Source organism: Aspergillus tubingensis, assembly GCF_013340325.1.
Source record: "Aspergillus tubingensis WU-2223L DNA, scaffold_3, whole genome shotgun sequence".
Classification (NCBI taxonomy): Eukaryota; Fungi; Ascomycota; class Eurotiomycetes; order Eurotiales; family Aspergillaceae; genus Aspergillus; species Aspergillus tubingensis.
Genome location: NW_023336277.1, coordinates 2,785,648 through 2,808,746, shown reverse-complemented (window position 1 = coordinate 2,808,746; position 23,099 = coordinate 2,785,648). Strand labels below are relative to the sequence as shown.

The 23,099-nt window shown below is 50.2% G+C and overlaps 6 protein-coding genes across 6 annotated transcripts; 1 reads left to right on the top strand and 5 right to left on the bottom strand.

Moving 5' to 3' along the window:
• Positions 1–612: 612 nt before the first annotated feature.
• AtWU_02046 (F-box domain protein) lies at positions 613–3,847 on the bottom strand (the record flags this gene model as incomplete). Its single annotated transcript, XM_035497160.1, has 2 exons — positions 613–1,454; positions 1,528–3,847. The coding sequence occupies 2 exons, from the start codon at positions 3,845–3,847 to the stop codon at positions 613–615; spliced, it is 3,162 nt and encodes a 1,053-aa protein (XP_035353053.1).
• A 2,815-nt stretch (positions 3,848–6,662) lies between these two features.
• AtWU_02045 (Mpv17/PMP22 family protein) lies at positions 6,663–7,476 on the bottom strand (the record flags this gene model as incomplete). The annotated part of the gene is made up of 3 exons (XM_035497159.1): positions 6,663–6,812; positions 6,869–7,177; positions 7,378–7,476. The coding sequence occupies 3 exons, from the start codon at positions 7,474–7,476 to the stop codon at positions 6,663–6,665; spliced, it is 558 nt and encodes a 185-aa protein (XP_035353052.1).
• A 964-nt stretch (positions 7,477–8,440) lies between these two features.
• AtWU_02044 (putative iron-sulfur cluster-binding protein) lies at positions 8,441–10,063 on the bottom strand (the record flags this gene model as incomplete). Its single annotated transcript, XM_035497158.1, has 6 exons — positions 8,441–8,496; positions 8,553–8,678; positions 8,743–8,786; positions 8,840–9,185; positions 9,245–9,716; positions 9,788–10,063. The coding sequence occupies 6 exons, from the start codon at positions 10,061–10,063 to the stop codon at positions 8,441–8,443; spliced, it is 1,320 nt and encodes a 439-aa protein (XP_035353051.1).
• A 458-nt stretch (positions 10,064–10,521) lies between these two features.
• Positions 10,522–11,760, bottom strand: AtWU_02043 (aromatic ring-hydroxylating oxygenase subunit alpha; the record flags this gene model as incomplete). Its single annotated transcript, XM_035497157.1, has 5 exons — positions 10,522–10,649; positions 10,707–11,122; positions 11,189–11,370; positions 11,469–11,621; positions 11,674–11,760. 5 exons carry the CDS (start codon positions 11,758–11,760, stop codon positions 10,522–10,524), a joined length of 966 nt encoding a protein of 321 aa, XP_035353050.1.
• A 1,423-nt stretch (positions 11,761–13,183) lies between these two features.
• On the top strand, positions 13,184–15,910 carry AtWU_02042 (GTPase-activating protein GYP7; the record flags this gene model as incomplete). The annotated part of the gene is made up of 5 exons (XM_035497156.1): positions 13,184–13,339; positions 13,405–14,776; positions 14,831–15,093; positions 15,148–15,466; positions 15,531–15,910. The coding sequence occupies 5 exons, from the start codon at positions 13,184–13,186 to the stop codon at positions 15,908–15,910; spliced, it is 2,490 nt and encodes an 829-aa protein (XP_035353049.1).
• A 1,054-nt stretch (positions 15,911–16,964) lies between these two features.
• Positions 16,965–21,095, bottom strand: AtWU_02041 (GAS2 domain protein; the record flags this gene model as incomplete). The annotated part of the gene is made up of 1 exon (XM_035497155.1): positions 16,965–21,095. One exon carries the CDS (start codon positions 21,093–21,095, stop codon positions 16,965–16,967), a length of 4,131 nt encoding a protein of 1,376 aa, XP_035353048.1.
• Between the last annotated feature and the right edge of the window lie 2,004 nt (positions 21,096–23,099).

The window sequence follows — 23,099 nt, the reverse complement described above, 5'->3', positions numbered from 1 at the left end:
ACAGTACGTGGACTGGCGTGACGTACCAGCTGATGGACAATCTCAAATGCTCTCGACACAGAATAGATGATCATTTTGCCATCATCCAGGGCTCCTGCTAGCATTCCGTCCATCGTTGAGCTCCTTGCAAATCGGCTGACGAAGGCCGCCTTGATTTCTAAAGCTGCGCCATTTCAGCACTATAAGCCTGGGTGAACAGCCTCATGAAGGGGCTCCGGAATTGCTACAAAATGATGCTGGAATCTGAAAAGTACATCCCTAAGAAGGGGAGGGGGTTATCCAGTAGATCAACGGGCGTTCTTGTTAGCTCCAGCTCCGCTAAAAGAGGAGTCTAGAACAATGTCTAATCATGGTTCTTCAGAAACTTGGATGGTCAAGATTTGAATGGTAAAATATGGCTATACACGCTTGTAGTAGAGATGAAAGTAACAAAAGTTTGTGGTACACAGTGGTATCAACCCAAACAACAACGCCTTAGAGTCAAAGGAAACCCTTGGAAGAAGGCAGGCCGTAACAAAATGCAATTATGAAACAGAACGTACAACAAGTGCAGGACTAGCTGCCATTGATGTGAAGATAAAGCGACAACAGTAATTGAGGATGTATTGCTGCTCAAGCCCATTTCCAGCCTGAATGTCTCGACTCCGGACTGTTGATGACCGAGGAGAGAAAGCTTTTGCGCTTCCTCAGGGAAAATCCCCTGCTGCTCTGCTCATGGGTCCTGCGTTCCCTGGTGAGTAGAGATATCGCCGCATTCATATTTATACCTTCGCCACTGTCGGTTATCTTGAGGGCCCACTTGGCATCCTCTTCCGCAAAGCCAAGCTCTCGAACCATGATGTCAATGGCGTGGTCAACAGGGTCGCGAACCTGTGGTGGGTAGTACACTGGTGTGACTGGTTGGAGGGGTTGCACATAGGACACGTTTGTCACGTAAGAGTGGGTAGTAGGCGGTATTTCTATCCTTGACACAGACATTGGCGGCTGAGGCGCGGGCGGAAGGCCTTCAAGGCGGCTCATGATGGTCGCATAATGAGATATGGGCCGTTCTTCAGCAAGCATAGGATTGGGTGGACTGGGCTGCTGCTGCCTCTGATTCCTTAACTGGGCAGAATAGGCAGCTTGCCGTCGGCGATGGAAGTCAGGCGAAGACTCTCTCTCACCGGGAACGTTAGAAGTTTGTGATACATCATGCGACCCCGAAGGCTGAGAGCCAAAGCCAGGAGAGCGCATTGACACCTGAGAAGTACCACTTCCCCGTGGCTGGCAAGCTTTCGACACAGCCTCTCTCAGGAACGACGAACGGCTCGCACCAGTGTCAGATGCTTCCCAGTATGTCAAGCCCATCGAATGGGCTCTCTGGAAAACAGCAGTAGTGTTGTCATAGGGATGAATTGAGCCAAGCACCAAGACTGCTGAAAGTCCAAGTGTGAGAATGTAGTAGGTCCACTCCTCTGCTCAGACGAGTTAGCGATTTGGTAACAGGGAGACCGACGACAACCTCATCAAGGTGAGATTTTTGCTTACCTAGAACTGCTTCTTCCTTGGCAGAATCGTTGGCCTCTACATTATGCCCGTCGAATACTCCGGTTGCTCGTGCTTCAATACACTTACCATGCATTGGCTGGAGAAGCACACCTAAGCAGGTCCATATCTCCGTCATATCAAGAAGCTGCTCCTTTGATAAACCTCCTGTATTGCCGTCCCCGAATCCCGCAGGAGGTTCGAACAGAACGCTATTCGCGTCATATGGATCGGCTATAGACGTAAATTCCGAGACACGTCGGTTCCTGGCTACCTTGCCACCCCTCAACCAATCCAACTGCCCCGCAATGTCTCCCTCTCTACCTTTCCCGGAACCGAAAAGGCGACAGAAAGTCCAAACCCGCCAAAAGGCATCATCGACCTCGGCGGCACGAACATCGTCGGTGCCGGATAGCCCACGGATGGTCTCGGGACGCAGAAAAGTCCCACAACGAGCTAGTATAAGCGATTTGAGATGAGCCAGTGTGTATATATCCTCAGCATAGCGCTTGAGATAGCGGCTGGGCGTGTACTCAGGCACAGGGGCGTCAGGATCCAACACAAATTGCCATTCGGTATCCCATGGCGGGCTCATTTCGCGCAACTCCCACGCTGGCGCAGACATGGCGAATACAGCTATCCTCATAAGCTTCAACTCGTGCTTCTTAAACACCCGATAGAAGTCTCTGCGGGATACCGCAACATTGAAAAGGTCATCAAGGGAGGTGATATGCTCCAAGACCGTTAGAATAACGCGGTCAGGCAGAGTACCAGGCATTGCTCCAACAGATACACTGACAGATAACCTGACAGGTACATCGATCGCAGTGGTGGTATCGCCTTGCAGCTCGGCTGGCGGTTGTGGGGCACCGCCCTCCAGCTCATAGACCATCGCTGAAGTTTGCGAAGTTTGTTGATGTTGACAAGTTGCTGGTATACCGTCGAGTTTACTGTACGATACGAAGTACTTATCGCCGACAGAAGCGCCCCTCGCTCTCCCATGCGGCCTTCTCAGCGGTTCAGGGCCTTCATGAGTGCTGTGGATGTTGTCTCTTTTCCGACCGGACTCCCCCATTTCCTTTGTCTGAAGGCGGGGAAGCCTCATCCGAAGTTCCTTCTCCCCGCCGGCGGAAAGAGGTCTCTCACGGAAACCAATGACTGAAGATCCCTGTAACTCAGCGATCTCGCCGTCTCCAAGTTCTGTGACAGCTGGCTGATGTAAGATGCTGGCCCTGTAGGATTCCGGTTCTGACTTGGAGCTGGTGTTACTGGTGGATCGCTGATGGACACGACTCAGTTTCCGACCGAAAGCTGGTACTGAGAAGGAAAAGGACGGTTTGTTCTTCAGCGATTTCTTTGTTTGTTTCACATCTTCGCGGGATTTGACTTTGTGGATCTGACGATTGTTATGCACGCTAGCAGGGGGTCGAGGGGCTGGTCGGGTCGCAACCATGTCCATATTGCCTCTACTAATCTGCAGAGGCCCGTCTAGAATCTGAAGAGGACTGCGAGGAGAGAGTTGCGCGGGAGGCTGCTGCTGCTCACCGAGTCCGGCTAGAGTCCTCTCCAGGTCGTTGCACGCCTGCGACAACGTCGGATGATGATGGCTTGCATGCTTCTTTGAACGTGGCGGAGGGTCCAAGCGACCAACATATCCGGGTCTTCTATCGTGCATTTGAGGGGTTTTATGGCGGATTGAGAGTGGAGTCAACTCAATAGGGGGTTCCTGAGGCAGAGGCTTGTCTTTGGACTGAGCAATTGAAGAGCGGCTCGGGAACGGCGGAGGAATTTGATGCGCATATTTTGACTCGTCAAAGACGCCAGCCTTTGTGGGTGACGTTATGTGAAGACTATCCACCAACTTATGAACTGGTGATGTAGCTTCGGATCCCTGACTCGTCAAGGAAGACCTGCTAGTGTAACTTGATGACCTGTTATCCGCCACATCTTCAGACGACAGAGAAGAAGGCCCTTTACTCCTTCTTTCCGGTTGCTGTGAGGGACCGTCAATATGGGGCGGGCCCTTCGTGTGAAATTGCGGAAAGGGCGGGTTTGTACTGTTAGTAGGGGACGCCAAGGAGAAGTGAGATGACAGCTCGGGGAAAAAGCGAGCCCAGCGAGTTCCAGACCATGGAGGTGCTCTCTCAGAAATAGGCGAAATAGAATCATCATCGTCGTCTTCGTCATCTCCAGCAAAGTCATCGTCCACCATGTATGGGGCATCCGACGCCTTCTCTTCAGGATGGGGAGATGTTGGTCCCATTGCGACAGCGGTGGGTTGTGAAACGGGTGAATTGCGCTTAGGCAAGTCCAGCACCTCCATCTTTGGGATAGAGGGGGGCTTTAACTAGCCCTATACCAACTCTTCAAAGCCTGTTTGCTGTAGGACTGGCTTCCGCACCGCACCGAGCCAACAGTCTTTCCCCTGGGGCACCTGGAAGGTTCGATAATAACAATTGGCTGCTACCTATACACAAAGTCCGTTGTCATATGGCACAGTGCACCCGTCCTTTGAGGGACATGTACAACATGGTCTTAAAGACGCCCTTGTTGTTATCCTTTGTTGGGTCCAACAATGTTATTTCGGGGTTTGTTCCGTATATTTAGAAGTACGACTGGCCGAACTAGGTAGATACTCCCAAAATCCGAACGAGCAGAGTCCGAAATGGAGGGCCGGAGATGAATGCGAGAAAGCCGTCTCGACAATTCAATAAAAGGTTGGACCCAAGTTTGCGTGAACCCTTTCAGAAAGGGTGACAAGGATAGCGAAAGGTGGCACCCGACTGTTCGCGACGGATCAGCTCAAAGGGATCACGGAAAGCACCGTGTTGGGTTCAGTATAACTGACAGTCAACGCCGAGCGGGCGAACAAAGAAAAAGAGTTTTGATGGAGCAGATGACGCGCGACCGACAAAGAGTCTTGAGATGCACAGCTACGAGTATATGAGAGGTTGTAGCAGATTAGAAATGGCATTGAAGTCCTACCCAAGTAAGACTGGAATGAAATCTGACTCGAAATCCTGGTCGTCGCAGTCTCCACGTGCCGGGGGGAGGTGCTTTTCTTATCCCTAAATCGGAGGGAATGCGCGTCCGGGCAGTTGGGGACATGACGCCAGCTAATAATTAATGGAGTAAGCAGAGGTGGATAGGCACAGCGATAGGCTAGGGAGACGGTGGCACGAAGAATGGATCGACTCTAAACCGCGGGGGCCAAAACTACTCCTAGTAGGGAGTAGATACACACTTTAGTGAGGGAGACTACTGTAGTTGTCCGTGCCACTATCTTTTTCCTGGGGAGGAAAGCGAGTTGTTTCTTGTCAGTCAGTCTCCGCCCGTCTTTCCGGATCCGAGGGGCCAAACATCCTCCCCTGGTCACACTCTTTCTCCATCATGATGACAACAAATTTCATAATCTGGTTTCGCCTTACGAGGATATCCCTATAGCAGATAGATTTCCAGCAGAATGCCTTACACTCGAGGGACTACTCTATCCTGAAGCTGTGGAATCTGCAAAAGACCCAGATCGTGGCTGCGCCATCCACCAGCCTTCTGATCGCCAATCCTCCCGCAGTCCCCATTGTCTCTTCAGCTCGTATGACCGTTACCGAACTCTGCTACAGCCACAGCCTTGATCTATTAATTTCTCCCTTTTAACCCACCTTAACCTACATTGATCCAGTGCAGACGCTAAAATGCAACGCCATTCGCTGTGGCTTGGGAACCAGGCAGTGTCTCACGAATGAGATACTAGGGAGCACACTAAACCCGGACTGGGATGACGATTCCCAGCAGATTGCGTACGCCGTCTCTCTCCATCCCTGTCTGCCTCATGCAAACCCAGGTAGGTGGGTGCCCAGCATCATGGATTCAATTATGTCGCCGGCCTTCGGACGTTTCGGAGCACACTCATGCCTGCATGCAATGAAACGGATCTGCGGGTACGTAAATCCGTCTTTAAACTCCGTAAATCTACGGAGTCGTTGAGCCCAAACGAAGCATGTTTTCTTAGTAAGACTCGAGGGATCGATCCATCCATACGAACGGTCGCTTGTTATTCGGTTCCTCGAGTCCCGGGATCAATGCAAATGTGTTTGAGACAGCCGATCACTTAGCTAAGACGATCTCCCAACGCCTCAGTTGCTTCCGCGAATGGATTACTATTTTCATTACTACGTAATTGCTCGACGAATAAACACCTGGTTCTGGAGAGCATCATGGTTCAAACTGGCGTTGGTTTCATGGGAGTTTGCAGCCATTTGAATCTCGTCTGGAATGAATCTTCGTTTCGGCGTGTCTCACGAGGCACATAATGGCCCGTGGATAAGAGCCCCAGGCATGTCACCTGACTATAATCTGACAGACTCCTGTCAAAGGCTTCATAACAGTGTGATTTCTCGACACCTCCTGAACTAGCACAAGGAAAGTTGACTACGTGATGATTGCCTAGATCATCCTAGTACTCTCAAGGTGGGTTCGAGTTGCATTACCATGCCGTATCAGGTTATGGTTCAGGTACACCCGCACTGGACCGTACTTTCCTCTATCTACCTGCAAACGATAACGCTCGTCGCCCAATTAACAGCAGAAATTCGGGAGAACGGGCTACAGAGACTGTGTCGTGCCATGTGTTCTAGCCCCTAAATCAAGGTGGGCCTGCAGCTCAGCTAGGCTTCCCTATTGCAGCTCTCGGATACTCGGGGGACGGAAAATGGGGGCCAAATGGAACAAACGGGTCGCTCAACAAACCATTCAGTAATCTGAACGTTGTCTGGTGATCATGCGGAGCATGGTCCAGTAACTACTTATCTAGCGCACTGCCGTCATTTCACCTCTGGCCCCTTTTTATCTTTGATTTGATCAGGCTCCTTCCTTTTGCGTACACTTGTCAGTTCTCTGTCGCCCCCCTGACGAGCTTACTCAACGCGGTAGGATCAAGTAATGAATGTCTCAACTTTTATATACTAGTGCTCTAAGAAGCACAAGTTGCGAATTTTGGGATTCGATGTCAAACTAATTGCTAAACCAACGTGAACACCACCCGCAGGTCCCAAGTCCCCAGCGCCCAATCTATCTTCCAACATAGACTAGACTAGCTAGCCTGGCAATCCAGGGAAATCCTCAGACGACCTATTACAACATCAACCAGACATCAAACTCAAATAAATGGCCCAGATCACACCAAACAGACTGCCAACAAGCAGCCGTTTGTCTGTTGGTACAACTGTGAAGTTCAAGATAGAGACAATAGGCCACAGCTTGAATCCCGCGATCAGAATGGGCCAGAAATCCTGCCATGTTAGGTCAGCATCCAACGGATTATAGCACCATAAGCCTAGAAACGAACCTTCTGAATTTGCAGCGTAATGGCATCCCAGCTCTGACCGCGCAAAAGTCCCATTGTCATGATAAAGGCTACCGTGTTCCAGGCACCACCAATAATCTGATCGATGACAATCTTTGCCACAGTATTCGTCACATTCAGTTTAGGCTTGTGTGCCTCCTTCTTCTCCGTCTTCGGCTTGGGAGCAGAGCTCTCATCATAGCCTGGGAATTTCGCCTCGAGACCCTCAAGCCACAAGAAGGTCAAGGGTGAAATAACAAAGGCACAAGTAGTGAACTGAAACAAGACTTGAGTGTCTAATTCAAAGGGTCTCTATAGGCATCATAGTATCGGCAATCATGGGGTGCACAACCCTCACGAATTGCCAATGAACCGCGTCCATGGTCAGTGAAGCTGTAACCGAACAGCAGTAGCTAATACTCCACACAAGAGCGAATAAATCACTAATCTCCGGCCCGACATCATCGCCAGCCAGTTCACTTTTACCGAGGGAAACAAACAAATCAACATACCTCATCCCTATAAGCGCCAATAGCCTGAGCCAGAACATTGGAACCAGCATTAATCAGCGCAGCTTGCAAGGTCGCCCTCGCTATCGGAGGAAAAGCCATGGGTCAGATACTAGATACTAGTAAGATAAGCCGACGCGCGTGCCACACAAGTTCGTATAGTCTGCTCCGGCGTCAGCTCGCAACCACGTGGCCGGAAATAACAAAGTCTTTCTCCGTACTGGCCCGAGAGGGATAATGGGCAGTCTGATCGGAGATGCTGTTTGTTGGCGATCTTCAGCACTTACCTCGTACCGAAATCGTGTCAGGATTTTTAGATCGATCGATCGGTCGGCCCAGAACCGCGTGGTTTTAATTAATTGAGAGCTGGGGGCTGAGAAATGTGTTCCTGCGTTAAGGGGATTTTGAAGGTTGAGGCTAGAGTTGATGGAGAATTCCTGGAAAGAGTTGTGTTCTTTCTGGCCTGGAATTGAATATTTTTTTTATAAGGGTCCGTGGAGTTAAATTGTAGATGGCGGCCCTGATCAACACTACTGAGTATCGGTGAGAGGTGCCAGGGAAGTGTGGGGTGGGTTTCAAGGGAGAAAAGGGAAGGTTTACACGCTGCCGCTGCCACTGGACCCTTGGGGGATCCACATTGACTTTCGGTACGAGCCAGCCAGCCAGGAATGTACATGCGTAGCTCTCTACTTACTCCTCTGTCATTAATAGTAAGCAGTTCCATCCAGCCTTATGACTTACTCGCATCACTTATACTACTAACTGTCCAATTTCTCCCTTGCAGTTCTTGATCCGTAAGATTGTTCGACTACTATTTGTTGTGTTCGTTCTACCAGTACCGATGAAATGAAGTTTGTTCCCCCTCCCCGCCCAGTCTGAAACCGCTGTGTTAGACTAATTAGATGTTATCCCTTGAATCAATCCATAACATTGTTTTGCATTAAATATCATTGAAACCAATAGTTAACTAACTAAATAACTTGATTCGACTGCGTCAGGTAGCCACCAGGACCACTAACTAAAGCACAGTATTACCTCATCCTGTTCGTACCTGTGCTATGTATTCTCACCAGGCAAGACTCTTGCTGTTCCACGTGTCTTGGCAATTTAGGTCTTTGCAAACTGTACTTACAATTTAGTACAGCAGAGAGATGTAATATGGAGGGGATTCAACTAACTTTGTTCAGCCTGCTCGAATCGTGCATTGGTTCTAGGTCTCCTCGTAGCGGGAAAGATCTCGGTTCCTAGTTGTTTTTCTAATTTGGCGTGGGATTTGATGACCTCGAGGATTTCGATTTGTGTATCTGGACGTTGTTGGTAAGACCTATGTGTACTAATGAGTAAGGGATTGGGTTGGGTTGGAATTACCTGTGCAAGCTGGGTCTGATGCTGATGTGATATAGGTGGGAAGCCTAGAGATGTGATTGCTTAGTTCTCCATCTCATTTTCGCGTTTGTGAACGTACGCTACTGTTTCAGAAAGTGACTGGAACTGGGTTTCCAATTCTCGGATACTGTTCGACAATTTGATGAAGAGTGTTTTTGCTGTTGGTGAAAGAGTAGGGCTGTCCATGTCTTTGTGGGAGTATAAGTCAATCCGAACCGAGGTGCTACTTTCGGACAGTGGAATGAAGCTCAGGGAGTACCATATCACCCCTCCGCGGACGGTATGAATCGTAGTAAATGGGAAGACTCTAACATCTTCCGAGTGCATTCGTGGTAAATTGAACAAGCTCAACAACAGCGCTTTATACTTTGGCTGTGTGAACTCGGTCTCCAGTTCCGTGTGGTCGATGAATCTCTGTAACCTCACTTATCTCGAAAAGTTAGATGGTTTTATGTTATAGAAAGAAATCGGGAAAAGAACTTACAACCAATCTTCCAATTAAACTGCCCTTCCACTGTCTGCCCTCCCAGCCACGTAGACTGTCGTCCGATGCCATGCCCGCCCGCAAAGGAATCAAGAGATCTTGTCTGCAATGGCATCATCGTCGGGGATGCATCCAAGTTCACGAATATAAAGCCAGAAGGTGTGGTTGTGATATGAATCGAAAACAAACTATTCTGAGCCTTGTCAAATCCGGGGACATTGTCAAAGTGAGGTGCCTTGATGAGCTGTCCCTTGGTATTGTAGCTCCAGCCATGATATCGACATCCGAGAATCATAGACGAGCCACACTCCTTCCGCGTGACTGTGTATGCTCGATGGCGACAGACGTTATGGAACGCTCGCACGACGCCATCTTTCCCCAGTACCAGGAAAATTGGGATACCTGCCACTTCGAAGGAATGGTAATCGCCGGGTTTGGTGAACCGGTTACGGTGGGCTAGGTAGAGCCATCTCTAATTGATTCTATGTGAGTATTATGTTCGAATTCATGATTTCATAAGTGAAGTTATATGGCGCATAGTACTTTACTAAAGATTGCCCGTCTTTCTAGATCAAAGACTTCTGAGCCAGTCCACCAGTTTTGTGGGAAATCCGATTCCTTGCAGACAATATTTTCATTACCTTCGGGGAGAGGATCCAGCTCGGTTTCCGTCGGCTTAGCTGCACGCAGGGACTTATAACCCCGGAAGATGGGCCGTGATAAAGATTGAAAGAGAAAAGCTAGCCCCGCTAACAATGAAACCAAAACCAGGGCCGATAAGGCGGGAGGCAGAGCCGGATACTGTTCTTCTATAGCCATGTTGAAACTGTGCTGTCCGCCATACCTTTCTACAGGGGATCAGTTGTTTTTATGCGCTTACTATCGCACGAAAAGACATCCCGAGGATTTAATCAAGCAGTATCAGGAACAGAGCACTGACCCTGTCACCTCCACAGGTTCTGCATGACTCCCGCTTCCCCGTCCAGTGAGAGAAGAGGAAGTCTTCAGGTGATCATGCACTTAAGTAACTATATCTACTCCAAGCTAGTATTGACCTTCCAGATATGGTGCTCTTTTCCAGTAACTTGCGCATGAATGACGCTTAAAGTATGTGCTGGGCCGATCCTGGCCAAGGGTTTATCTGATGCCACACCTCGATGGGGATCATTTACAGGAACTATTGCAGGAGCCAGTCCGTGCAGAACACTGAAATCAACGCCACTGATAAGATTGATCATGTTACCGAGTCCCGAAACCACGGCTTAAACAGCTTTGTATTATGCAGCTGTTGTGATACGTTGCAGACCCCTCTTTTGAGTATCATCTTTCGCACCTTCCATTTCCCTTTCTCGTCTCTCTGCTGCGTGCTGCTGACACACGAGCTCGAAGACTCGGTCTTGATAATCTGCTGTCTGATTAGCTTACTGTAATCTGGGCATATAGATAGTTTCATGTGACTCACATGAAACTCCGCTCTCTTTCTCCGGGTTGAGGATGCCTTCGCTATAGATGCCTTTAGTGAGATTGTTCTGAGCCTTCTCACACAATTCATAGTCCTCCATGGCCACTTGCCGCACAAATTTGAAGTACTCGTCGAACTTCTCGCCCGACTCCATATGGTAGTAGTCAAACTCCATCCTCGTCACATTCGGGTCATCTGTTGGGCATACTCGGAACGAGGACATTCCTCCACCATAGACATTCAGAGTGCAGTTGGGGAAGAAGTAAAGGAATAGACCATCATCCGGCTTTTCCGGGTCGGCGATATGCTGCGAAAAATTCTGATGATTGTGCACCGCGTACGAGGTGGGCGGGTAGTATACGGAGAATGACGGGTGCGTATATTGACAATGCAGGCATTCCTGGTAGCCATCGACCCTGTCATGGAAGCCAGGTCAGGGAGACATGATCACTTCCCGAATACGAGGCAAAGGTATCAAATACATAGTCTTCCAGTTAAATCGTCCTTCGTATTTGATGCTGTGTCTGTACGGGAGCTTGGTAAAGTTCACCTGTTGGAGCAGTGGCTCCAAGTCCGGGAAATACTCATGGAAGCTGGGCGCCTCGTCTGATAGAGTAGCGAAAACGAGGCCGGTTGGCGTGACGTGGTGCTTTAGACGTCGCTCCTAATGCTGATCAGGAACAGAATTTTCGATAGACATATTGCTCGGGGGATGGAACGCATTCCCAGTCTGATGTCTGAGATGATGCTGAGCTGACCTACAGTTTTCACGCAGATTACTTGGATCTCGTCCTGTCCAGGAAAGGGACCCTCCCCCGAACACCGAACAACATATATAGGCTGCTGAGCTATTTCATACTCAACCTTGGCGCCTATGTCACAGAATCTAGTGACGGGTCCGACAAGATACCACGACTGAGAAGCTTGTGAGTATTCCAATATCCTCGACGATAGCTTTTGATCATACCTTTAAGAACACTGCCCTTCTTTCAAGCTGATAGAGAGGCGGGCTGCAATACCAGGAGGCCGGCAAAGTGCGCATAAGTTCGGACATTGCTGCGAGTTTGAATTTGCAGTCGACGCACGACTACAGACTGCATGAAGCAGCTGTCTAGTATTTATGGATGCCGGTGTCCAAAGGCAATGAAACTCTGTCATCCTCAAGTACATGAAACCATTATCTATTGGATAGCGAATCATTTCCTGAAGAGGGTATAAAATCCCGTGCATTAGTAGCGATGATAGTATAAGCGTGGTCCTTTGTACCGACGAATGACTGAAGGCCGACAGGTCAGATGAAACCGGTCCAGACGTAAGGTTGCAGTCCTGTCAGCCAGACACGTAGATAGGATTGTCCGCATTAGTCTGGTCATTCTCTGCTTGAGATGACTGGAGGTAAGGGTGTGAAGCCGATAACAGTTCTGGGGGTTTGGTATAATCAAGCTAAGAGGGTACTTTTGAGTGCAAAGTTTCAGGGTTAATCAGGGCTATCAACTTTAATGGTACCAGACGTATTGATAAATGCCCAATCTAGCACTCTTTAGAACTCCTGCCGGATGGAGTGCTGATTTTCTGATATAAATTATTTCTCCGAGCAGACAACTCGTTACTTACTTATAGGCGGCAATTCTATTTTCTCTGGAATTGCTACGAAACGAAGGCACTGCTGGTTACGGGAGGTATGCTAAGTACTCTCTATTGCCACGCCCGTTGCTCAACAGAAGACAACGCTTTTCATATGTCGGCGCTATATTCTCCTGACAATGATACATGAGTTTTCCACCGTGCTTGCGCTGATTAGAGCTGCTAGTCTCCCCGCTTGCCAACTGGTGACTAATTACTACGATATCAAGCTCAAGTTGGTCTTGTGGTTTAAGGGACCTGTCCAGTTCAGTGCATAACTCTGTATATTGTGCCTATTGCGAGTGATGACTAGATATAAAGTCCTCGACGCAAGCTTTTGCAGCGCAAAATAGTAGGGCCAACTGAAGAAATACTGCGTGGGCAACAGAATTCTTTTGCTATTGATTGATTTGATAGCGGATTATCAAAGATATGATAGTTTCGCTGCTGCCTGGGCGATTCAGTCATCGTTTTTTATCGGTGGCGACGATGGAGGTGCTTAGTAGCAAGGTACTGTTGACCTACAAATTCAATCCAGCACTGTATTCCAAGCAGACTGTTTGATATCCTGTGCAATATAAAAAAAAAATCTTTTGCAAGGTAAGTTGCATGAATCACTCTGAGATGTGAAGGCGATCACATGGAAGCGGTGGACCCCACGATTACGTCGTGACCGGCGGTCGTGACTTGCTTTCTTCTCCGCAATCATCACTTTGCCGACCGGCGCTGACTTTCCGGACATTCCAGACCAGCTTCAGGAAAATCTAGTTTCACTTTCAGTTCGCATTATGATCAGGACCTAATCACTTTAATCCCTTGAAAAAAAAGTCACCTCTCCGCTTCCTCCCTTCGATATGGCAGGCAACGGAATCCAATACACCCCTCCTCCTTCGCCGCCCTCGCCCACGGCGTCGTACTACGACGTCAGTGACGATGAGGAGGATGAATACAACACCATTTCTCACTCCACCTCACGCAGAGGAGTCAAACTCTTATTCTCCAAGAGCAAGGTAGGCTTATCTGCAAGCTAGCAAAATGAACATCTCGCTTATCCATTCGGTTCCGAGCATTGCAGGTCTACGTCCATCCAACTCCTTCCTCGAAAGATAACATCCCCGGATTTATTGCCCTCGTCCAACAAAAGCCCCTCCCCCCTCTTAGAGAGACCACTTCCGGAAACTCCTCATCAGACCTCTCTTCCTACCTGCTAGCATGGGTGCCCGAATCTTCCCTGGGTGATGCATACAGTACCTATGTCAAAGTCGATCTATCCGACGGTTCTTCCCCTCCGCGACAGAAATACCTGGTCCCCGCTCTTCCGACGACAACGACCTATAAGGACCCGATCGGCCTCTACGCATTTGCGGTTCCTCTGTCTGAAATATATTCACTCCTTGTACGACCTCCAAGTCTAGGCTGGTGGTTTGGAAGTCTTGTGATCAACACCCGCGCAGGCGACAGTTTCCCCGCGCTGTTCTTCCATGACACGGAGTGCGAGTCAACAATCCTGCAGAAGAAAAAGCGAACCAGGGAAAGCTTCGATCCATTTGGCGAGGACGGAAATGTCTTCTGGGGCGGGGATGAGGTTCTGCGATGGCTTCGGAAATACGCTGAGGTCCAGCGCTCGGCCGTGGACAATAGTGTATATCTGATTAACCCATCGGATGAAGACCGCATATCATTTGGACGACCTTTAACTGCAGATGGCTCAACTGTCAAGGCTCAAGATGAACCGGCTGCCGTTGCTCAGGCCAGCGGAAGCGGCCAACGCGATGCGGGGATGGACCCCTTCGTGAAAGCGCTGAAGGAGACGAGGTGGAAGGTCCTTGAGCAGCTGAGCAAGATCACAACCTTCACAAGGCGTACCGCCAATGAGTTAGCTGACAACCCTCGGATACCCCCACAAGTCCGCCGTCTGATGAGGACACCTGAAATTCAGACTTTACAGGACGAGTTCGATAGCGCTAGGCTATACTTAGCACGGTGGGCCATGAGCATATCAGAGCAAAGTGAACGCGAAAGAAACCAACGGATATACACTGCCCAAGATGTCCTTAGCATGGAGAACAGTTCTGTTGGAGATTTCGAGATCCTTGACCTCGAGACAGGTACCATGTCTATCCAGGACCGTCGGAAGACACTCACTCTGAAAGAATGGGAGGGCTTCTTTGACCCGACTACTGGAAGACTGCATGTAACCGTTGACGAAGTTAAGGAAAGGATATTCCATGGTGGATTAGATCCGAATGATGGTGTTAGGAAAGAAGCATGGCTCTACCTTCTAGGCGTATATCCGTGGGATAGCAGCCACGAGGAGCGACAAGCGTTGATGAACTCGAAGCGGGATGAGTACATCCGGCTTAAAGGCGCCTGGTGGGAACGGATGATTGAAGGCACTTCTTCGGCGGAAGAGTTTGATTGGTGGAAAGAGCAGAGAAATAGAATAGGTGAGTTCTTCTGCAGCCCAAGCATCACGCGCATTTACTTACATAGGCGCGCAGAAAAGGATGTTCATCGCACAGACCGTACGATACCCCTGTTTGCTGGAGAAGACATTCCCCACCCGGACCCAGATTCGCCTTTTGCGGATACTGGCACAAATGTGCATCTTGAGCAGATGAAGGATATGTTGCTCACATACAACGAATACAACCCGGACCTGGGCTATGTGCAAGGCATGAGTGATCTTCTAGCCCCGATTTATGCTGTCATGCAGGATGACGCAGTGGCATTTTGGGCATTTGTTGGTTTCATGGACAGAATGGTAAGCTCCATGGCAGCCAAAACTACTTCTTATCATGCTGATGCGTACAAACAGGAGCGGAACTTCCTCCGCGACCAATCTGGCATGCGTGTACAACTTCTCACTCTAGACCACCTCGTTCAACTCATGGATCCTCAACTCTACCTCCACCTCCAATCCGCCGACAGCACGAACTTTTTCTTCTTCTTCCGGATGCTCCTGGTCTGGTACAAGCGCGAATTCGAATGGCCAGACGTCTTACGTCTCTGGGAAACCCTATGGACCGATTACCTGTCCAGCAGCTTCCACTTGTTCATCGCACTTGCAATCCTCGAAAAACACCGGGATGTCATAATGGACCACCTGAAGCAGTTCGACGAAGTCTTGAAGTACAGTAAGTCAAACCAACCACTTCCACAGAACTCAAGAGACAAGTCTCTAACACAAATACCACGCAGTCAACGAACTCTCCAACACAATGGAACTCATCCCCATCCTCACACGCGCCGAATCCCTATTCCACCGCTTCGAACGAGCCGTCCAGGCCATCGACAAGAAAAACAACTTCCCTGCACCTGCCGCCCACCAACGCAAGCCCACACAAGACTCCTCCGCCAGCACAAACAGCAAAGGCAAATCGCCCCAACGACCCCAAAGCACCGCCTTCAGCAGCGGTGTCAGTGCCGGCCCTAGCTCAGCACCGGACAGTGAAGGAGAAACGAAAGTCGTCTCCCCGGAACTGAGGGAACTGTTTCACAAGGACATCCCATGGGCACGTAAATCGCCCCCGAAACAGCAGCAGCAGCAGGAAGAACCTGCAAAGGGAGAGTCGTCATAGAGTCAGTATACTACCGTGCTCTCCAGTCTGGACTAGCTTGGACGCCTGTTGTCCAAATCACGAATTATGCCCCGCTTGTTACGTTTCGTTCATTTTTATAACTCCTCATTTTGTATCATGTAATGAAATGATTGATGGATGCTTGCTTATTATCTGGATACTGCGTTCTCGTTCGGGTTTGTTCGGTTCGGTTCAATTGGTATGGTATGGTGGCGTTCTTTTCTTCTTTCCTTTCTGTTTCGCGTACTGCTACTACTGTCTACTTGAGCTCTTATCTACTTCCTTACTAGTCCCTCTGATATCAAGAATCTACTGGTTCAACTTTAAACGGAATATGAATAGAAGTAGTAGTATCAACAGATTCAGTATAAATCCCTCACTATGTACTAAGTAAGTAAGTAATCAAACAAGTCAGCCAGCCAGCCAGCCAGTCCTTCTTTCTATCCAGCAAGAGGGACAGACGGACGGACGGACGACACCAACAACAGCGACAACAACAAAAGACCCAAGCCTACCTAAGGGTATCTATCTACATACAAATCAAGGGCTAAATATAATAATAATAAGTGAAAACACGAACAACAGACAGACAGACAGGAGTCAGACGAAAGTAGAATAGAAAATGCGGTCAACCAGGACCGGAAGGTTGAAGAAATCATCTCCCAAGATAGATGGGAGGAATGGGTGAAGAAAAAGAAGAAAAAGATATGATAAAACAAGAATGAAACCCGCTGATGCATGCAATGGTGGGAAAAAGATGAAGGTAGATGACCAAGACATGAATGATTCATGTCTTGTTATGAGAAGGTGGAAAGAAAGAAAGTGTAACGTTCGCCCGATAATGCAACCGAAAGAAGATGGAAACGGACAATGCATGTAGCTGTCTAACACTTTTAGTACCCCGTGTGTCCAAACCGAGAAACCCAGGAAAACGGCAAAACGCCAGTACTAGTAGACAATGCAGGTGAGAGGAGGGGCGGAGCGTGTGGGAGAAAGAGTGTGGATGGGGTGGGCGTTTGGAAGGATTAAGATTAGGGTTAAGGTGTGAGTAGGTTTATCGTTTTGCAAGTCCGCGTAGTGCGACGCGTCTGCTAGCACCCGCCATTCCCAGGTCGCTGATACTTCTCGACTTGGGGATGGTTGGAGCCTTGGTTGAAGCAGGCTCCGGGTCCTGGGTGGACAGGCCATAGTTGTAAGGCCTTAAGGACGAGCTCCTCCGAGCTTGGCCAAGAACATCTTCAACCCACGCCTCACTCTCCGGGCTGATCGAGACATTTCTCGACCGCGGCTTCGGCCCTGCAAGGCCGAGTGGGATGGAGTGAGAGTTGCTACCTGCAGCAGTGGTCGAAGGAGAGTATGATCCGTGACGGAATTCACTGGCTGAAGAGGCGGCGCCCATTGAGGCATTGGATGAGGCTGATAGTCTTCTGCGAGATGAGACAGTCGACATAGGCGAGTACGAGGCAGTGAGTGAGTCGCCAGCTGCCTGCGCCGCCCGGAACTCGGTTACATCCGACACATTCGAAGTACGTCTGGTCTTGCGCACAGCCAATGAAGAAGACGGCCGATTGCCAATGACAGACCGCGGTCGGGAGGGAGTGCGGCGCCCACTGACGGAGTACGTGGGAGAGGTACGCGTGGACAGACCCTGGACTTCGACACGAGGGGTATCTGAAACATGCCGGCGTCCATGGTGGATGGCATACTCCCTCAGGTATTCAGCCAGGTCTGCCCACCCACCGCCAACTCGGACCATAACGCGTTCTCCTTTTTCACCCACTGACCGAACAAAAAGCTTGGTCGGGGCAGACTTTCCACCTCGATGCAGGTGGTAGAGCTTCACAGAGCTCTCCTCTGGGGCGTGAGCGTGAGAATACCTTCTGCGCGAGGGCGCAGCTGTCAGGGTCAAGGATGGCGTGGGCGTGCTGCTCCGGGACGGCGTTCCCTGGGGTGATATGGAACGGAATCGTTCCCTAGCCTTCAAGGGAAGTGACGTCGCCACAGACCCTGCATCAAAGTCTTGGCCATCAGCTGACATCAGATGGATCCGAGCAGGAAGGGTCGACAAGATAGAACTAATCTTCTCGTCGAGATGATCTTTGGTTCTTCTCAGCTGCGAGCCTGGAGTGGATGGTCGAGATCCGGCCCTGGAGATAGCTGTAACCGAAGACGTGTCATCGCCAGACCGGGCGTTGGATCTATACGCCCCAATACTCTCGAGACTAGGATGCGAAGTCAACTGTCTCCTCAAGCGGTTGGTGCTTGAGTGTACAGGCGGTTCCGGTTGCAGACCACTACGGTTTGCATTCTTCGGAACGGAGCCCTTCTTGTGCTCCCAGGCCTTGGATAGAACTTTGGCGGTGGTGCCATTGGTGACCGGTCTAGGGCTGCCTTGACTCGGAGCATCCAAAGGCTGGGTTGCTGAGCGCTGAGCGCTATTGGAGGGAATGGTGAATTTGCTGATGTGTGCAGGCAACAGTGCCTTTTTCTGGCCCAGCCGTAAATCCGCATACACGTCCGTGGACTTCCTATTGGAAGCGACGCCATCCAGGTCGCTGCCGCTTTCGTCATCGTAATTCATCTCCAACCTTTCGTTGATGAAACGCTGCAATGGAAGACTGAGGTTTCGATTATGCGCGAAATTGGCACGTGGGGATGGCTTTTGGTTGTCCAGACGGAGTAAACGATCTTCTCGCAACGTGTGATCGCTCCCAGGTGGTACGGGGTCGGATGACTGGTAGCCATCCTGAAAAGGTGGAGGAGTCTCAAGCAGCAGAGGCGTTCCATTTGAGGAGGATGTACGGGGCTCGCGAATCTCAGGGCTGGAGACGAGCGATGGATAATCCGAACAAGACGAATCAGTAGACGTGCGCCGGCCTCGAGATTTCTTTTTCTCCTTTTCAAAGGATAAGCGTCCTGGTCGAGACTTTGATAGTTTGATAGGACTCTCCAGAGGCTTTTTGGGCGTATTGCCACCACGGGACTCTTCATGCACATTCTTTGCAGAGTGACTTGTGGGCTGCTCATCAACTTTAGAGATTGCCGAGCGGACGGGAGACCCAAGGACAGCATTCGCAGGCACCAATTGACAAGAGTCTTTCCAGCCTCCTGACTGTGCAGCAGGACTGTCAGCGGAATTGGTTTGGGCCGCCACACTGACTGGGCTAGCAACTTCACTTTCAACAGGAATAAGCTGCCGTTGCTCGCGGCTTTCAAACACGGGACTAGGGCTGTGAGCATCAAACGTTACCGCTTCCTTATCCGCGGGAAGCTTTTCCTGTTGGCTGAGAGGCGATTGGACTGGACTGGTTCGTCGACGTACGATCACACTATCGGCATCCGATGATGGTGTACCAGGGCTGGCAGGGGTCTGCAATTTCACTTCGGGCGAAGAATGACGAAGTACGTCAGACCCCGACGCCGGCATAACATCGGCGTACTCTTTCTTCTCCAACAATGCAGGCGCATCTGCAGCCTTCTTGGTAGGGTCGGTTGAGACTGCCTCGCGAGCCTGGATATCTAAAGAAGCCCGGGGTGTCACGTCTTCAAGTGGGCTCGGACAGGTTTCGCACAAGCTGACAGATGGCACAGAAGTGATCGCCTGTTGAGGAACAGGCGGCAAGAAATGATGCTTGGAATCGGGATGACCAGGAGGCGAGTCATTGCATGCGTTCGTGTCAATACTCGTCTCCGGTCCCTCCAGAGGCTGGGTAACCTCCGAAATGACCGGCTGAAGCGCCTGGGTATCATCCGACAGGGCATCGATCTCTTCTAGGCCATCGGGAGAGGGAGCAAGGGCGTTGACGGTGGAGCTAGATGCCAAGGGTTCCTGTGGAGAGGCAATGGACACAGTGCTCTGAACAGGCTTGATCGAAGAGTCCGTCGCATCGGATGTACCGGGAGATGCAAGGTCGTCGACAGCATTATGAGTAGCAGGTATGACGGTCGGTTCCGACGCCGTTATTTCCTTATCATCCTGGGCGTCATTCGAGGGTGACGGCTCGACAGGGCTGCTAACTTCTTCCTCGGCAATAGTCTCCATTGGAAATAGATGGCCAGCCTGTGACACGGGCGCAGACGTATTGAGGGCCAGCTTTTCAGGTTCTCTAGTCTCGGGTGGTGCTTGTGTCGGCGCTGTCTCTGGTGCATTGTATTGGGCATCTTTTTGAGCAGTGACAATTGACCGGCGCCATTCATTTTCGACAGTACGTCGTTCGGCTTCCATGACCCATGTTCCGAATTCTGACTCGATAGCCTCTAGTTCATCAATCCAGCTCTCGGGAAGTGAGTCCTCACGTCCTTCCAGCGCATCGAGTACGCGGTCCAATTGTCGACCAGCAGACACAACAGTCAGTTCCAGGGTAGCCCTTTTGGCATGATAGTTAATGCGAGAGTACAAGGGGCCATCTTCGTCAGGAAGAGTGGGCGACTTGATCAAGTCCAAGGCAGAATCCAATTCCGAGCGCGCCAGACGCAATCGCCGGAGCAGTTCAGGTACCTGGCGCAGAACCAACAATCGGACGTCCCAGGTAGACAAGAGACTGTTCAAGCGCGAGAGAAGCGGCAGAGCGCGGAGAATGGTGGCGGTGATGACGGCCGTGAAGTCACTGAGTTGGACATAGCTGAGTGGTGGAGGTACCGATAAGGTGCTATTGGCGGACGAAGGCCGAGACCGGGCTGGAATGTGGGCATTGAGGACGTGCTCTTTAAGCTCATCCACATCCAAGACATCCATACCATCCCGGATCTCCTCAATCCGCTTTTCATGCTGATCTACTACGGCTTTAGGAAGGCTTCCGCAGTACTCCTCCGCGGCAGCGCCTGGAGGGGGGACGAAGCCCTTGCCTAGTTGAATGTCACTCCGTTTCGGCCATTCCCAAGACTGGACTTCTTTGTACCATAGGTTGAGCTTCTGGGCTGCAATGGCTGCGCGGATACCGAGGGCGCGCTCCGCTGGAGAAACCTGGGAGATACTTTTGGAGAGGATATCGTGGGCGGCCTGTTCATTCCGGGGCACGGCGTCGGTTGCGGACAGCGCTTGGAGGGTTGATTCGGGAGACAGGTTGCCGAGTAAGGGATCGAGATTCTGATAGTCCAGCACCGCCGGACGGCCCGGGGATTGGGACCGCGCGGTGGTGGGCGGACGAGTGGGTGGGTGAAGGGGGTTGACGCGACTGCTGGCCATGTCGGAATAGAACGGCAAGCTCCGGGAGGACGACAGCTCCCAGACAAGCGGGTCAGGTCAGTCGCGGAATAATCAATAACGGGTTCTCGGTGATGGGGGTCGAGCTGTAGTATCAAGTGTAAAAGAGAGTGGGTGTAGCTGAAGAGCGAGCATGCTGACGCGATCCCGCCAAAGCTATATAAAGGTGACAGCCAGAAGGTCGGGGGTGGTGGGTGGGTGGTGGTGAGATTGGGGATGAGCTGGTACAATCGCGATCACCGGATGGGAAAGTTGCGGAGGTGCAGTGAATGAATCAGTAGGTAGGTAGGTATATGTCGGAGCACCGTGAGCAGACAGGACACCGGGGGAAAAGGTCTGACAAAAGAATGAAGAAAAGGAACTAGGGCGAGAAAAAGAAAAGTGAGGGAATAAGAACTCTGGAGGAGCAGAGTTTCGGCGGATGATGATAGATCACACTGCAGGGCCTCAAAACGGCTGAGGGGAGCCCAGGGCGAGGGAAAGTTGGGTGGCTGCAGGAAGAGCCCGATAGATAGATAAAAAGAACGAGGGTGGGATGATTAGGGTGATCGGAGAGACCAGCTCAGGTTTGGGCCCAGATGGAAAAAGAGTGACGAGACCAGAAATGGCGACGATGATTCGAAGACGGGGGGATATGCAGAGGTGAGTTGGTGATGGCGTGGACGGAGACGCGCGGGTTTGGCGATGCCAGAAAAAAGGGTGGAGCCGCCGCCAATCGATTAAGGGGGAATTTAAGACCAGACCAAGTTACTAAGTATACACTCCAGTTAGCTAACTACTAACTAACAAACCCCAATTACTGAGCTGTGGATTCTCCGTTAAGATGTCAGTCATTTTATTTTTATTCTCTTTTTCTTCATTAATATCATGATTATTATTTTTGTGATCATTTTTATGATTATTATAATTATCATAATTATTACATTAATAGGCTACCAGTATTATTACTGTGCTGGCCCTGTGAAATTGGCGACTAATTAGCCTCACCATCTGCCAACTGTACTACTACTGCCCTTCCCTTTTCTCCCCTTCTTATTCGCGCCTTGTTTTTTTTACTAGACCAACCGGAAGTAATCATCCTTCCCCCTACCCTCACAAATTGAAAGCAGAGAATATTCAGAGAAATCTCGATCGATGCAGCATAGTTGGGATCTCATGTATCCATCCATTCTAGGAGGATGCCAGCATTTCAAAAATGCACATTTTCCTGTGCGACATCGTACTTACAGAAGGGAAAATCTCCCACCCCCTCCTTAATGTCTCACACACGAGGATCCAGTCCCATGCAGCAGCAAAAGAACAGACACATTCCCCCTCGGAGTTGATGCGGGTCCTTCTTCCCCCGTAAAGATCCGCTGTCTGACTTTTTGTTCTGTGTACGGTCATCAGAATAAATGGCCGTGCCTCTGTTTTAATCCGTGGGAAATCAATTGAATTGACAGTCCATGAGACTGCGGCCCCAAGTGGTCGTGCACGATGAAAATAAAAGCAAATTGACTTCGACCGCTTGTCAATAATCTCTTTCTGTTCTTGCTTCTGATTGCTCGAGCGCAGAGTTTATCATACGGATAGCAGATCAGTGATCGACCCTCCCTTGCATATCGTATCTGGCTGGTTATTGGAATTTGTGAGCTGCCTTTGGGGTCTGACTGTGTCTGTGTCTCCCTTCCGTGCACTTCCGCCTACCCACGTACCCTAACACACTACCCACTGTGTCTTGCAGCCGTTGAAGTGGTCTTACCTTCTTCGTTCCTCTATATCCGAGGTTAATCGTGTTTGGTCCGCCACTTCTACTCGTTCATTGACGTGTACTTTGCTACATTGCGACTCCAGCTGGTTGTCGTCGTGGTAGAACAGATAACCACCAGGCGACAAGGCAACCTTTCCCTTCGTGAGCCTCCACACTCCTCCAGGATCAGGCAAGGATCCGAAAGAAAGGCATAAATAAGATACTATACATAGGTCGGTCCTGCGACAAATAACAGA